General features: G+C 57.2%; 2 protein-coding genes across 4 annotated transcripts in view; one reads left to right on the plus strand and one right to left on the minus strand.

Moving 5' to 3' along the window:
- The first annotated feature begins 488 nt into the window (after positions 1-488).
- On the plus strand, positions 489-5,491 carry SNX11 (sorting nexin 11). Of its 3 annotated transcripts, none has more exons than XM_064399971.1 (8): positions 489-581; positions 1,237-1,298; positions 1,509-1,557; positions 2,110-2,196; positions 2,805-2,917; positions 3,014-3,112; positions 3,920-4,147; positions 4,817-5,491. In XM_064399971.1, the coding sequence occupies exons 3-8, from the start codon at positions 1,537-1,539 to the stop codon at positions 5,211-5,213; spliced, it is 945 nt and encodes a 314-aa protein (XP_064256041.1). In that variant the 5' UTR covers positions 489-581; positions 1,237-1,298; positions 1,509-1,536; the 3' UTR covers positions 5,214-5,491. The 3 variants fall into 3 exon arrangements, with proteins under 3 accessions (XP_064256041.1, XP_064256043.1, XP_064256042.1); XM_064399973.1 differs by lacking the exon at positions 489-581 and having other exon boundaries at positions 628-1,298; positions 3,920-4,059; positions 4,102-4,147; XM_064399972.1 differs by lacking the exon at positions 489-581 and adding an exon at positions 628-1,002.
- A 979-nt stretch (positions 5,492-6,470) lies between these two features.
- SKAP1 (src kinase associated phosphoprotein 1) overlaps positions 6,471-15,245 on the minus strand; it is a 62,801-nt gene continuing 54,026 nt past the window's right edge. Inside the window, exons 12-13 of the mRNA XM_064399635.1 lie at positions 7,551-7,663; positions 6,471-6,819 (exon numbers count right to left, since the gene is read on the minus strand). Of these exons, the coding sequence (XP_064255705.1) occupies positions 7,565-7,663 (99 nt within the window). The 3' untranslated portion in view covers positions 6,471-6,819; positions 7,551-7,564. The remainder of the gene's footprint in view (positions 6,820-7,550; positions 7,664-15,245) is intronic.

Below are 15,245 nucleotides of genomic sequence, written 5' to 3' on the forward strand. Positions count from 1 at the left end.
TCCTGCTCCTTGTTAATTAAATAATTAGAGTCATTAACGGTGGGAAAGTCTTCGAGTTCAAGCCGTGACCCACAAGCGCCTCGTCCCTCAGGTCAGAGCCCCGAGTGGCACCTCCAGCGGGCTGTGCCAGCGCCCAGGGAAGGGTCCCGTTTATGGCCTCCTAAAAAATCTTATTTAGGGAATCCTGGAATCGCTGGGGCTGGAAAAGCCCTCTCAGACCGCCAGCGGACTCCAGCAGCGCGCGGGGCAGCTGTGCCAGGGCTGTGTCCCCGTATTCCTGCTGGTGTCCGGCCTGAGGCCGTTCCCATCGTCCTGTCCCTGTACCCTGGAAGCAGAGCCGGACCCCCACGGCCGCCCCCTCTCAGAAGGTCCCTCCCGATCCCTTTTTCCTCCGGGACAAACATTCCCAGCTCCCTCAGGCGCTCCAGCCCCTCCCTGTCCCAGGCCAGGGCTCCCCCCGGGACCACAGCGCCGCCCGGACTACAACTCCCAGCATGCCCCGCACCGGAAGTTCCGGCCCCGCCCTCGCTATAAACCCGCGCGCCGCCGCCGCCGCTTAAAGAGGCCGCGGGCTGTGCGAGGTGAGGGGCCCTGAGGGAGGGCGCAGATCTGGGGGGTCCCGGCTCCCCCCGGGGCTTTGGGGACACCGGGACCCGCGGGGGGAGGCGGCGGGGCCGGGCTGGGCCTCCCCGCGGCGCGGGGCCTGTCCCGGCGGGGCGGGCGCGGGGCTCGCCCTCGGCCCGGGCTCGGCCCCGGTCCTGGCCCGGGAATCTTTAATTCCCTGCAAAGGCGAAACAGCCCCGGGAGTTCCCCCCGCGGCGCTTTCCGGGCGTGGGAAAGGAATAACCGGGACTCGCTCCCGTTTTTCCGGCTTTTCCCGGGGTTTTGGGAGCCGCTGTGGTGCGGGACATCCCCGGGAGGGGGAGTGGGGATGAGGATCCTTTCCTGCCCTGGAAAGATCCTGAAAAAAATTCCTGGGAAAAAAACATTTCCAGTGTTTAGGTGTGTCCAAGGAAAACAGGGAATAAACGGGATTTATGACGATGCTCAGGAATTCTCCCACCACGGGAAAATCGGGAATAACTGGGATTCATTCCGGTTTTTCTGGCTCTGGAGGGTTTTCCACGGGTGGGAATGAGGATTCCTGCTGTTCCAGAGGGTTGGGAAAGGTTTTCAGGGATGGATCAGGACAGAAGATAAGGAGCCTGAGATAACAATGAGCACTTTCCCTGGCAGGAGTTTCCCTGGAAATGAGGAATTTCCTGGGAATTCTCTCCTTGAACCCCAATCCCGGGCAGGTGAGAAGCAGCAGAGCCTTGGAAAATCCCGGATTTGGGGAAAATAACCCCAAACTGGGAATCCCAGAGCCCCTTAAACTGGGGCTTTCCCCACATTCCCGGGATTCCCAGCATTCCCAAAAGCTGCAGGCTCCCGGAGCTCTGGGGGATGCAGAATCCGCGGAAAACCCACGGAAAGGGTTTCTCTAAAAGCCTTTTTTCCTTCCCCAGATGTTTCCCGCCGGGCTCGGGCTCTAGGATGTTGGAGAGCCGAGAGGAAGTGAGGAGCACTCCTGGCTCATTCCCGCGTTCCGGGAATCCCAACTCCATGGATAACTCCTGGGGGAACGTGGGGTCGGGGGCAGCTGGGAATGGGAATGGCTGGAACAGCAGGGATGGGAATGGGAACAGCTGGAAAAGTGGGGATGGGAATGGCTGGAGGTGTCTGTGCCATTCCTGGGAAGCTGGAAAAGCAGGAGCAGGGTGGATCCCTGATCCCAGTCCAGGGAAGCAGGGCAGGTGGATCCCTGATCCTGATCCCGACCCAGGGAATCAGGGCAGGTGGATCCCTGATCCTGATCCCAATCCAGGGAAGCAGGGCAGGTGGATCCCTGATCCCAATCCCAGGGAAGCAGGGCAGGTGGATCCCTGATCCTGATCCCAATCCCAGGGAAGCAGGGCAGGTGGATCCCTGATCCCAATCCAGGGAAGCAGGGCAGGTGGATCCCTGATCCTGATCCCAATCCCAGGGAATCGGGGCAGGTGGATCCCTGATCCCAATCCCAGGGAAGCAGGGCAGGTGGATCCCTGATCCTGACCCCGGGTTCCGCAGGAGCTGACCACGGTGCGGGTGCAGGATCCGCGCGTGCAGAACGAGGGCTCCTGGAATTCCTACGTGGATTACAAGATCTTCCTGCACGTGAGCCGGGAGCGGGACACGGGGGGAGAGCTGGGATCGGGGTGGGATCGGGATGGGATCGGGGTGGGCCCCGGGAGAGGCTCTGGAGCAGGGATATCCCAGTCCACGGAGGGGAATCCTCGGGATCTCATCCTGGGCTGGCTCCCGGTTCCAGCATCGAGGGGATCCCGCAGGGACTGAGATCCTGATCCTCACTCCCGTGGAGCATTCCCATCCTGGATCCTCTGTCCAGGCCAGATCCAGCCCCTTGATCCCACGGATAATTCCCATGGAGAATTCCCATCCTGGATCTCTCAGTGACTGAGATCCAGCCCCTTGATCCCACGGATAATTCCCAGGGATAATTCCCCTCCTGGATCCTCAGATCCAGCCCTCAATTGCGTGGATCATTCCTAGAGATCAGCCCCGGGGATCATTCCCATCCTGGATCCTTCAGCCCTCAATTCCCAGGGTTCCCTCCCAGGGTCATTCCCAGGGATCATTCCCAGGGATCATTCCTGGGGATCCCTCCCAGGATCATTCCCAGGATCATTCCCAGGATCATTCCCGGGGATCATTCCCGGGGATCATTCCCGGGGATCATTCCCGGATCCCGCTCATTTTCCCAGACCAACAGCAAGGCCTTCACCGCCAAGACCTCGTGCGTGCGGCGCCGCTACCGCGAGTTCGTGTGGCAGTTCGTGTGGCTGCGGCGGCAGCTGCAGAGGAACGCCGGGCTGGTGTAAGAGCTTGGGGCTCCCCAGCGGCCGGGCCCGGGGTCCCGCCGGGGTCTGGGGTCCCGCCGGGGCCCGCCCCAAAGCTGCCCCCACTGTTCCAGGCCGGTGCCGGAGCTGCCGGGAAAATCCGCGTTCTTCGTGGGAAGCACGGATGAGTTCATCGAGAGGCGCCGCCAGGGGCTGCAGCTCTTCCTGGAGAGGTGCAGCGGGGCTGGGGGCTTTGGGGGGCTTGGGGGGTTTGGGGTTTGGGATGTTTGGGGTTTGGTGTTTGGGGTTTGGAATGTTTCAGTTTTGGGATGTTTGGGGTTTGAGACATTTGGGGTGTTTGGGGTTTGGGACGTTTGGGGTTTGGGACGTTTGGGATGTTTGGGGTTTGGGACATTTGGGACGTTTGGGGTTTGGGACGTTTGGGGTTTGGGACGTTTGGGGTTTGGGACGTTTGGGATGTTTGGGGTTTGGGACATTTGGGGTGTTTGGGGTTTGGGGTGTTTGGGGTTTGGGGTGTTTGGGGTTTGGGGTTTGGGACGTTTGGGGTTTGGGACATTTGGGGTTTGAGACATTTGGGATGTTTGGGGTTTGGGACATTTGGGACGTTTGGGGTTTGGGACGTTTGGGGTTTGGGATATTTGTGGTTTGGGAAGGGCTGAGAGGAGGGTGCACCGCCCAGGGGTGGCCAGGAGGTGGCAGCAGGCAGGGCCGGGTGGCCCTGGTGACCGTCCCTGCTGTCCCTCGTGTCCCCCCGGTGTCCCTGCTGTCCCTCGTGTCCCCCCGGTGTCCCTGCTGTCCCTCGTGTCCCCCCCGGTGTCCCTGCTGTCCCTCGTGTCCCCCCGGTGTCCCTGCTGTCCTTCCTGCCTGTGTGCCCGGGGTGGGAGGGGACAAGCTGCCAGCAGGGGTGGCCTGTCCCTGCGGGGTGGCCTGTCCCTGCGGGTGGCAGTGCCAGCAGGGGTGGCAGTGCCAGCAGGGGTGGCAGTGCCAGCAGGCTGACGTGCGCGTGTCCCTGTCCCCAGGGTGGTGCAGAGCGCCGTGCTGCTGTCCGACAGCCGCCTGCACCTGTTCCTGCAGAGCCAGCTGCCCGTGCCCGCCATCGAGGCGTGCGTGCAGGGCCGGGGCCCGCACTCGGTCACCGAGGCCATCCTGCACTACGCCATGGCCGGCCGCGCCTGGGGACAGCGCGGGGACAGCGCGGGGCTGGCCTGGGGACAGCGCGGGGACGGCGTGGCGCTGCCCGCAGCCAGGTAGGGCAGGGGCCAGGGGAGGGACCTGCTCCTGCTGGGAGCCTGGGAAATGGACTCGGGACAGGGGGAGCAGCCCGGGACAGCCCCGGGACCCCGGTGTGGGTCCTGGGACAGCCCCGGGACCTCCCTGTGCATCCCAGGGCATTCCCAGGGCACTCCCAGCTCCTCCCTGTGCATCCCAGGGCACTCCCAGCTCCTCCCTGTGCATCCCAGGGCACTCCCAGCTCCTCCCTGTGCATCCCAGGGCATTCCCAGCTCCTCCCTGTGCATCCCAGAGCTCTCCCAGCTCCTCCCTGTGCATCCCAGGGCATTCCCTGTGCATCCCAGCTCCTCCCTGTGCATCCCAGGGCATTCCTAGGGCACTCCCAGCTCCTCCCTGTGCATCCCAGCTCCTCCCTGTGCATCCCAGCTCCTCCCTGTGCATCCCAGGGCACTCCCTGTGCATCCCAGGGCACTCCCAGCTCCTCCCTGTGCATCCCAGGGCATTCCCAGGGCACTCCCAGCTCCTCCCTGTGCATCCCGGGGCAGAGGAGCCCAGGCAGGGCCTGGAGTGTCCCTGGGATGGGACCATCCCCCTTTTCCAGCTGGGATGGAGCTGCCCGGGCCGGGCTGTGCCCAGGAAATCCCGACATTCCCTGGATAATTCCCTTTTCCTGCTCCATTTCCCAACTGTGCCAGCCTGGGGAGCGCCCAGGGCTGCCTGGAGAGCTTCCCCTACTGGGGTGACTTTGGCATGGACGAGGCGCGGCCGGAGAGCCCGGAGCGCCCGGCCGGACACGGAGTGACCCCTCTGGAGAGCCCGGAATTCCCAGCTGGACACGGAGTGACCCCTCTGGAGAGCCCGGAATTCCCAGCTGGACACAGAGTGACCCCTCTGGAGAGCCCGGAATTCCCAGCTGGACACGGAGTGACCCCTCTGGAGAGCCCGGAATTCCCAGCTGGACACGGAGTGACCCCTCTGGAGAGCCCGGAATTCCCAGCTGGACACGGAGTGACCCCTCTGGAGAGCCCGGAATTCCCAGCTGGACACGGAGTGACCCCTCTGGAGAGCCCAGACACCCAGTGACCCCCAAGGAGAGCCTGGAATTCCCGGAATTCCCAGCTGGACATGGAGTGACCCCTCTGGAGAGCCCGGAATTCCCAGCTGGACACGGAGTGACCCCTCTGGAGATCCTGGAATTCCCAGCTGGACACGGAGTGACCCCTCTGGACACCCCCAGGCCCCGCAGCCCTCGCTGGGAGAGGGATCAGCGTGGAGCCACTGGGATGGCTGCACTGGGAGCACTGGGAGCACTGGGAATGCGGCCCAGCCGTGGCTGAGCTCCCTCCCAGCACATTCCCGATATTCCCAGCGGTGTTTTCCTCACTCTGCTCCTGCTCCACTCCCTCTGGAATTCCCAAACTGGGACAGTCGGAGCTTCCCGCCGGGACAAGGGAGGGATGGGGCTGGAATTTGTGTCCCCTTCCCCCCGGGGCTGTTCCCGGGGAATTTTTGGGAAGCAGGAGCAGCTCGGGTGGTTTTGGTGTCTTCCCCTCCCTCAGCACTTGGTGTGGGCAGGAAATAAAAATGGTTAAAAATTAAAATAAATGAATAAAATTCAAACGGAAGTGCAGGAGATTTTCCGGGTTCTGCCGGGCTCGGGGGTGGGAGAAGCGCCGGGAATTTCGGGATTTGGGGAATTTGGGAATTGGCTCCAGGGAAGGCCCGGGAATGTTGGGAATCCCTCGGAATGGCAGGAGGAGTGCAGGGCCCCGAGTGCGGCTGTGATTGGCCGATCCCCTCATGAATATTCATAAGCATTAATATTCATGAGCGCGTCGCTGCCGCGGCACGGATGGGCCCGGGATCCAATCGGAATCCAGGGATCTGATCAAATCCAGGGATCTGGTCGGAATCCAGGGATCTGATCAAATCCAGGGATCTGATCAAATCCAGGGATCTGATCTGAATCCAGGGATCTGACCCAAATCCAGGGATCTGATCCCAATCCAGGGATCTGATCCCAATCCAGGGATCTGATCAAATCCAGGGATGTGATCCGAACCCAGGGATCCACTCCAGAGGAATTGGAGCCGAATTCCAGAGGGATCGGAGCCCAGTTTGGGAATTCCAGAGGGACTGGGGCCCTGCCACCATCCAGCGGCCCTGCAGCGAGTGCGGGAGGGGAGGGAGACAGGAAAAGCAGGAAAAAATGGGAAAAGCAGGAAAAACCAGGAAAAGCAGGAGAAGGGTGCACTGGATTCACCCTCACAGCAAAGGAGCCATTCCCGATCATTCCCGATCATTCCCAGAGCGGCCAAACTCGGAGAGGAAAAAGGGATTTATTGAGGGAAAACAGCTGGGTTTGGGATTGGGGAACAGCTGGATTTGGGATAGGAGAACACCTGGATTTGGGATCTCCAGGGCATTTGGGATTGACCCAGGAAAAGCAGGATAACGAGAGCAGGAGATCTCCAGGGGATTTTTGGGAAAAGCAGGGTGCGTGCCTCAGTTTCCCCACGGAATGGCTCCAGGGGGGATTTTTGGGATAAATCCACTCAAGGCCGGCGCTGGGTCCTCCGCACGTGGCTCTGCTGTGGGAATCCCATGGGATCTGTGGGATTTGTGGGATTTGGGATCCAGGGAATGCTGTGGGCTGGCGTTGTCCCTGCGCTGCCATTCCCGGTCCCGCCTGCTCCAGGGAAAATGGGGGGTGGAGACAAGGACACCACAGACACCCAGGGATGGATCCGGGACCCCAAATCCCAAATCCGAAACCCCGCAGCCCAAATCCCGCATCCCAGAGTCCAAACCCCCAATCCCACGCCCCAAACCTGACCCCAAACCCTGCACCCAGAACTCCAAACCCAAAACCCAAACCCCAAACCCAAAACCTGACCCCAAACCCTGCACCCAGAACTCCAAACCCAAAACCCAAACCCCAAACCCAAAACCTGATCCCAAACCCTGCACCCAAAACTCCAAACCCAAAACCCAAACCCCACACCCCAAACCCAAAACCTGATCCCAAACCCCCAACTCCAAACCACACACCCCAAATCCAAAACCCAAACCCCAAACTCCCAACCCCAGCCCCCAAACATGACCCCAAACCCCCAACCCCACACCCCATATTTCAAACCCCAAACCTGACCCCAAACCCTGCACCCAAAACTCCAAACCCAAACCCCAAACCCAAAACCTGATCCCAAACCCCAAACTCCCAACTCCAAACCCAAAACCTGATCCCAAACTCCCAAACCCCCAACCCCACACCCCAAATCTCAAACCCCAAACCCTGCACCCAAAACTCCAAACCCAAAACCCAAACCCAAACCTGACACCAAATCCCAAACCCCAAACTGCAAACTCTGCACCCCAAACCTGACCCCAGACCCCGAATCCCAAGCCCCAACCCCTCACCTGTCCCTGGCCCGTCACTGCTCCAGCTCGAAGGCGGGCGCCAGGAATTCCCTCGGCACGATCCCGATTTCCCGGCCGAGCTCCCCGACCCACCAGCCGTACCCGGGGTACTCCTGTGGCACCGGGACTGGGGTCAGGCCCTTCCTTCAGAGCTACGACCCCAAATCCCACAGAATCCCCCAAATCCCACAGAAATACCCCAAATCCTGCAAAAAAACTCCAAATCCCACAGAAATACCCCAAATACTTCAAAAAATACCCCAAATCCTGAAAAAAACCCTCCAAATCCCACAGAAATACCCCAAATCCCCTGGGTCACAGTTTGGGGTTTGTGCCAGGAGGGGAAAAACCCCAAATTTATTCCTAAAATCTGAATTTATCCCTCAAACCCCGTAGGCTGAGCTGTGTCTCGGCCACTCCACAACGCTAACTTTAAGACAATCCCAATTTTCAAACAATCCCAATTTTAAACCAGTTTAACCAATTTAAAATAAATTTTAACCAGTTTTCAACCAATTCCTTCTCTGCTGAATCTCGGGATAAACCTCAGGCAAAATCCTGGGATTTTCCAGCATCCGAGGAGATGGAAAAAACCCCCAAATTTATCCCTAAAATAAAAATTTACCCCTAAAACCCCGCAGGCTGGGCCGTTCCGCAATCCCAATCCCGATTTTAAAACAATCCAACTCCTTCTCTGCCGGATCTCGGGATAAACCTCAGGCTAAATCCTGGGATTTTCCAGCATCCGAGGAGATGGAAAAAATCCCAAATTTATCCCTAAAACCCGAATTTATCCCTAAAATCTGAATTTACCCCTAGAACCCCGCAGGCTGGGCCGTTCCGCAATCCCAACCCCGATTTTAAAACAATCCAACTCCTTCTCTGCCGGACCTCGGGTTAGGCCGGGCCTAAATCCCGGGATTTCGGGATTTCCCGGCACCCGAGGACGGAAGGAGCCCCAGACTCTCCAGCCCAGCTGCAATTTTCCCCCCGCGCGGCGCCGGAAGAATTAAAAGCGCATTAAAAACTCGCGGCAATCGCGCTCGTCCTCGGCTCGCGCTGCCAAATTGCCCCGCGCCGCCGCGTGCAGATGTTCGTTAATTATGCTAATTTTTATTAAATCATTACCACCGAGCCCTGGCACGGCGGAGCTGCCTGAACTCTGCTCCGCTCCTTCCCAGCCCGCTGGAATTGCGGGGTGTGGGGAGCGGGAGGAGGAGGAGGAGGAGGAAGAGGAGGATGGGGTTTTGTTGGAATTTGGTTAATTAGGGCTTAATGAGGGCTCTGCTGCGCTGGGCAGGGAGGGGATTTTGGGGGATTTTATGGGAATTTTGGGGGATTTTATGGGAAGGGTTGGAAAGGAGAGGATGGGTGGGAAAAGGGATCCCGGGAGTGGTGTGGGGGGCACTGGGAGCACTGGGAGCAGCTGGGAAGCGCAGCGGCGTCTTTCCCATTCCCAGGAATTGGGAAATTGGGAATCTGACTCCCTTTCAAAGCTGGGAATGGATTTGGGGTCACCCCAAGTCTGTCCTCACCGTCCCAGGAATCACCAGACTGGGAATCCCATCCCACCAGGGTCTGTCTGATCCCAGCAGGATCCGCGTGTGCCATCCCACCAGGATCCATCCCCTCCCACCAGGATCCATCCCACCAGGATCCATCCCACCAGGATCCATCCCATCCCATTGGGGTCTCCATGACCCATCCCAACAGGATCCAGCAGATCCCAACATGGGTCAGGAGTCCCATCCTAGTGGGATCTGTCCCATCCCATTGGGGTTTCCATGTTCCACCACACCAGGACCTGTCCTGTCCCAATGAGATCTCCATGTCCCATCCCATTGGGGTCTCTGCATCCAATCCCAACAGGATTCACGTGTCCCACCCCACCAGGACGTGTCGCATCACACTGGGATCTCCATGTCCCATCCCAGTGGGGTCTCCATGTCCCATCCCAGTGGGATCTCCATGTCCCATCCCATTGGGGTCTCCATGTCCCATCCCAGTGGGATCTCCATGTCCCATCCCAGTGGGATCTCCATGTCCCATCCCATTGGGGTCTCCATGTCCCATCCCGTTGGGATCTCCATGTCCCATCCCGTTGGGATCTCCATGTCCCATCCCTTGGGGTCTCCATGTCCCATCCCATTGGGGTCTCCGTGTCCCCTCCCATTGGGGTCTCCATGTCCCATCCCTTGGGGTCTCCATGTCCCATCCCGTTGGGATCTCCATGTCCCATCCCATTGGGGTCTCCATGTCCCATCCCTTGGGGTCTCCATGTCCCATCCCATTGGGGTCTCCATGTCCCACCCCATCCCATCAGAATCCACACGTCCCAAAGATCCAGGATTTATCTAATTAATGATTCCCCACAAAAACACCCAACCACAGCCCTGCCAGCACCCCACCCTGCCCGAGGGACCCCGGGGTGACACCGGGGTGACACCGGGGTGACTCCAGCTCCCAACTCCATCCCCGAATCCCCGGCCAAGGCCTCGGGAGCGCCGGGCTGATCTTTATTCCACGGCTGAGCGCGGCGCCGAGCCCGAGGCGGCGAGCGCGGCTGGGGGACGATGTGAGGGAAATGTTTCATCTGCCGGGCCCATCTGTGCCGCGCGCTCCTGCCGCTCGCCCCGAGAGAGGCGCCGCCGCAGCTCCGCATCGCCTTTAATATTCTCCTAAATCACCTCCCCGGCGCGCTTCAAGGGCCATTGCCGCCACCGCGCCGGTTCATCTGGAGTGCACGGCGGAACGGGGGGCACGGCGAGGGCACGGGGAGGGCGCGGGGTGGGCTTCGGCAGGGATTCCCAGGGATTTGGGGTCCCGAGTTCCTGGGACCGCGCTGGGGGGGAGGCGCGGAAAAAAGAAATCGAAATGAAAATCTGGAGGAAGTTGGTGGGAGGGTTTGGGGGGGCAGGAAATCCTGAGGCTCCAGGGTTTGGAGGTTCAGGGGTGCGGGGATTGGGGGATGCTCAGGATCCTGGAGTTTTTGGGGTCGGGAAGGATCCGGGGGTGCAGGAATGTTGAATTTGGAGGTTCAGGGGTGCAGGGATTGGGGGGATGCTCAGGATCCTGGAATTTTTGGGGTCGGGAAGGATCTGGGGGTGCAGGGAGGGTTTGGGGGTTCAGGGATATTGGGATTGTGGGGAATGTTCAGGATCCTGGAATTTTTGGCGTTCAGGAGGATCCGGGGGTGTGGGGAGGGCAGCAGGAGGGCACGGGGTGGGGTTTGGGAGGAATTCCCGGGGACTTGGGGTCCTGAGTTCCTGGGATTGGCAGGGCAGGGTGGGGGAAGAAAGGAGGAGGGCAAAAATAAAATGAAAATAAAGAGGGAAGTTCCTGGGAGGGTTTGGGGGTGCAGGAATGTTGGGTTTGGGGGTTCAGGGGCGCAGGAATTAGGGGGATGCTCGGGATCCTGAAAGGTTTGGGGCTCAGGAGGATCTGGGGGTGCAGGGATGAGCAGGGACTGGGGGGATGTGCCGGATCCGTGGGATTTGGAGGTTCAGGGGTGCTGGGATTGGGGGGAAATGTGCAGGAACTGGGGAGAAATGTGCCAGAATTAGGGGGAGTGGCCCAGAATGGGGGGAAAATGTGCCAGAACTGGGAGGAAATGTGCCAGGATTGGGGTGGAATACTCCAGAATCGGGGCTCTCACATCCTCAGGAGGAGCGGCGAGGAACTTGGGAATTTGGAGGTTCAGGGATGCAGGAATTGGGGGGGAAATATGACGGAACTGGGGGGAAATGTGCAGAAATTGGGGTGACACCCTCCGGAATGGGGTGACACCCTCCGGAATGGGGTGACACCCTCCGGAATCGGGGTGAAACCCTCCGGAACGGGGGTGACACCCTCCGGAATGGGGGTGACACCCTCCGGAATGGGGGTGACACCCTCCGTAATGGGGTGACACCCTCCGGAACGGGGTGACACCCTCCGGAACGGGGTGACCCCCTCCGGGACGGGCGCTGCCGCCCCTCCGGGCGCCGCGCCGAGCTCGGGGCCGTGCCGCGCTGCCCGGGGACCCCCGGGAAGCGCCGGGGCCGCGGCGCATCCCCCGCGTTGCCGCGGCAACCGGAGCCGGGCCCGCCGCATCCCCGGGGCCGCTCGGGCTCCACCTGCGCCCCCGGCCCCCGGCGGGGTCAGCGCGGGGTCGGCAGAATTAATGAAGGCGGGCGCTAATGAGGTGTCGGCGGCTGTTGATGCTCTCCGTGTGTCGGGGGCACTCGCATTTCCAGAGCTCATTATGGGCTGCAATTAGGCTGCGGCACCGCCAGATATTTAGCTCCGTTTTTTTTTTTTTCTTTTTTTTTTTTTTCCTTTTTTTTTTTCTTTTCCGCTCTTAAATTAGCATTTTAATAACGCCGCTGCCGAGCGGGGAGAACAACACCAAAATTGGCCGTTTTTCACGGGGAAAAACTTCCCGGCTCGAGTTAATGGCAGAGTTGTGAGGGAGAGAGGAAAAAAATGAACCTTCCCCGCCTATCCCAGCGGGGGGAAAAAAGGGGGGAAAATGAAATGAAATGAAATAAAAAAGCGGCAGTGATTTTTATTTGGTTTATCGCACGCTCCTGCTCCGAAATTTGCTCTGAGGCCGATTATTTTCGGCTTTAAAGTCGCGCCTGATGGAGGGGAGCGGCCGGAGGAGGTCGGAGCTGCGGGAGGGTTTGGGATAATTCCGTCCATCCCCAACCCAAATCCCAAATCCCCGGAGAAGGGAGCGGGGTGTGGATGGGGGAACAGCAAGTGCTGTTCCCGGGATGGATCCGGAATAAAACCGGATCCAAAGTCCGATCAAAACTCAGATCCAAAATCCGATTTAAAAATCAGGTTTAAAATCCCATTTAAAAAATCCCACCAAAAATCCCATCCAAAATCCCATCAAAAATCCCATCCAAAATCCCATCCAAAATCCCATTAAAAATCCCATCCAAAATCCCACCAAAAATCACTTTCCAGGCCAAAGCCCGGGGTCGCTTCCCCCTCCAAAAGTCACCGTGGTTGTTCCCTAAAATTCCCTGGATTTGGGGCAGGGAAAGGGGATTTGGGGACAAGCCGGGCATGGGGATTGGGAAAGGGGACACGGACACGTCACAATTTTATAGGAACTGGCAGAACCGCCCCTTTTCTTCCCAGATTTTCGACCCAATCCCAATCCCAATCCCAATCCCAATCCCAATCCCAGCCGCTTCCCTTTCCAGCAGGAATCCTGATCCCGATTGTTTGGTGATCCCAAATCCCCTGGGACTGGGAATTTGGGGATTTTCCCTGGGATTGGGAGTTTCGGGGGTTTTCTCTTGGGATTGGGAATTTTGGGGATGTGGGAGAAGGGGGAGGGACCCTGGGGGGGGAACCCATGGGAGCTGGGAGAGGGGCCTGGACTGGGAGAACTGGGAGAACTGGGATTGGGGGAATTGGGAGAACTGGGATTGGGGCACTGGGAATGTGTTCCCCACTGGTCTCTGGAACTGGGATTACTGGGAATGTGTTCCCTGCTCGGATCCCAAACTGGGGTTACTGGGAATGTGTTCCCTGCTCGGATCCCAAACTGGGGTTACTGGGATTGGGTTCCCCGCTCTGATCCCAAACTGGGGTTACTGGGAATGTGTTCCCCGCTCCGATCCCAAACTGGGGTTACTGGGATTGGGTTCCCCGCTCTGATCCCAAACTGGGGTTACTGGGAATGTGTTCCCTGCTCGGATCCCAAACTGGGGTTACTGGGATTGGGTTCCCCGCTCTGATCCCAAACTGGGATTACTGGGAATGTGTTCCCTGCTCGGATCCCAAACTGGGGTTACTGGGATTGGGTTCCCCGCTCTGATCCCAAACTGGGGTTACTGGGAATGTGTTCCCTGCTCGGATCCCAAACTGGGATTACTGGGATTGGGTTCCCCGCTCTGATCCCAAACTGGGATTACTGGGATTGGGTTCCCCGCTCGGATCCCAAACTGGGATTACTGGGATTGGGTTCCCCGCTCGGATCCCAAACTGGGATTAATGGGATTGGGTTCCCTGCTCGGATCCCAAACTGGGATTAATGGGATTGGGTTCCCTGCTCGGATCCCAAACTGGGGTTACTGGGGTCGGGTTCCCCTGCCCCAAGCCGGGGTTCCTGGCGGGTTCCCCTTTTCCCTGGGATCACTGGATCGCCTTTCCCCCATTCCTGGAGCAGGGAACCCCAGGATCCCATTCCCAGCCCCCTCCCAGAATCCCAAACCCACCGGGAAGCAGGAAAAGCAGGAAAAGCAGGAAAAGGGCCGGAATCCCATCCTTGCCCCGATCCCTGAACTCCGCTCAGCCCGGGAGTCCTTGGGATGAATTCCCGCGGTTTCCATGAAATCCCACATTTATTTGGGGCGATTCCCGGGAATTCCAGCCTTTTCAGGGATCCCCAATTCCCTTTTCCCCCCATAAAACCGGGATTTTCCTTCATTTGCAGCTTGGAAAAGGGAATTTAAAAAACCGGGGAATAAAGGATGGAGCCAGCGGGATCAGCGGGATTTGGAGCTGGGAATTCCCATTTTCCCCCAAATCCAGGCTCCCCCATCCCGGATGTCCTGACACTGCTTTGGGGTTTTTTCTTCGGTTTTTTGGGATCGTTTTAAACTCGGGAATTCCGCGGATTCCAGAGGGAACGAGCCCGGGAATCTCCGGAATTCCCGCCGGGATTTGGGGTCAGCTCCGGGGAAAGGAGCCCTGGGAGTTCCGGGAGTTCCGGGATTTCGGGATTTCGGGATTTCGGGATTTCGGGGATTTCTGGGATTTCTGGGATTGTTTTTTTTCCCCCGCAGTTTCTCTGTTTTTCCCGCGGTTTTCCATGGAAAAATTCCCGAATCTGCCGGCAGGGGTGGGTGCGGATGGATGGAACGGAGGTAAAATAGGGAATATAAAATAGAAAATAGAAAGGGTAAAAATGACAATAAAATATAGAAAAAAAATTAAAAATAGAAACTATAAAATGTAAAATATAAAAAATAAAATATAAAATGTAAAAAGAAGGGTAAAGTATAACATATAAAAGATATAAAGTATAAAATAAAATATAAAATAAAATAAAATAAAATAAAATAAAATAAAATAAAATAAAATAAAATAAAATAAAATAGAAAAAAAATTTAAAAATAAATTATAAAACATAAAATACAAAAACTAAAATATATTAAAAATATAAAAAAGTTAAAATGTAAAATTTAAAATATAAAAAGCAAAAAAATAAGACATAAAAATGAAAATACAAAATGCAAAATGTAAAATGTAAAATATAAAAAAATTCAATTTCAATTTTAAAATACAAACTAGGAATTATAAAGCACAAAATAGGAAGTATTAAATGTAAACTATAAAATTAAAACCAGAAAAGCAACGGAAAATCCGGGCCATGGAACTCCCCTTCCCTGGAATGAATGGAGCTCCCAGGACCAGGAAAATCGGGAATTTCGGGGCCGGGAGAGCCCCGGGGCCTCCCCCGCTCCCGAGCCCGGATTTCTGCTCGGCCGGAACAAACCCAGAGAAAATCCCGGTTTGGATTGGGAATCCCCGGATTTGTTTGGTTTGCCTGTTCATTTAGTGATTTCACCATGTAGGACATGAAATGATTATTTATCGGCATTTTCATTGTGATTTTATTACTTTAATTTTTTATTTATTATTTATTATTGATGACCACGAATTTACCTATTTGTTTATTAATTTATAATG

The sequence above is a fragment of the Passer domesticus genome, chromosome 27 (genome assembly GCF_036417665.1).
Source record: "Passer domesticus isolate bPasDom1 chromosome 27, bPasDom1.hap1, whole genome shotgun sequence".
Lineage (NCBI taxonomy): Eukaryota > Metazoa > Chordata > Aves > Passeriformes > Passeridae > Passer > Passer domesticus.

Coding starts and splice junctions, on each gene's coding strand:
- SNX11 (XM_064399971.1), top strand. CDS start 1,537: ATGTTGGAGAGCCGAGAGGAA. Junction 3,113..3,919: donor CTGCAGCTCTTCCTGGAGAG/GTGCAGCGGGGC, acceptor CCCTGTCCCCAG/GGTGGTGCAGAGCGCCGTGC. Junction 4,148..4,816: donor GTGGCGCTGCCCGCAGCCAG/GTAGGGCAGGGG, acceptor TCCATTTCCCAA/CTGTGCCAGCCTGGGGAGCG.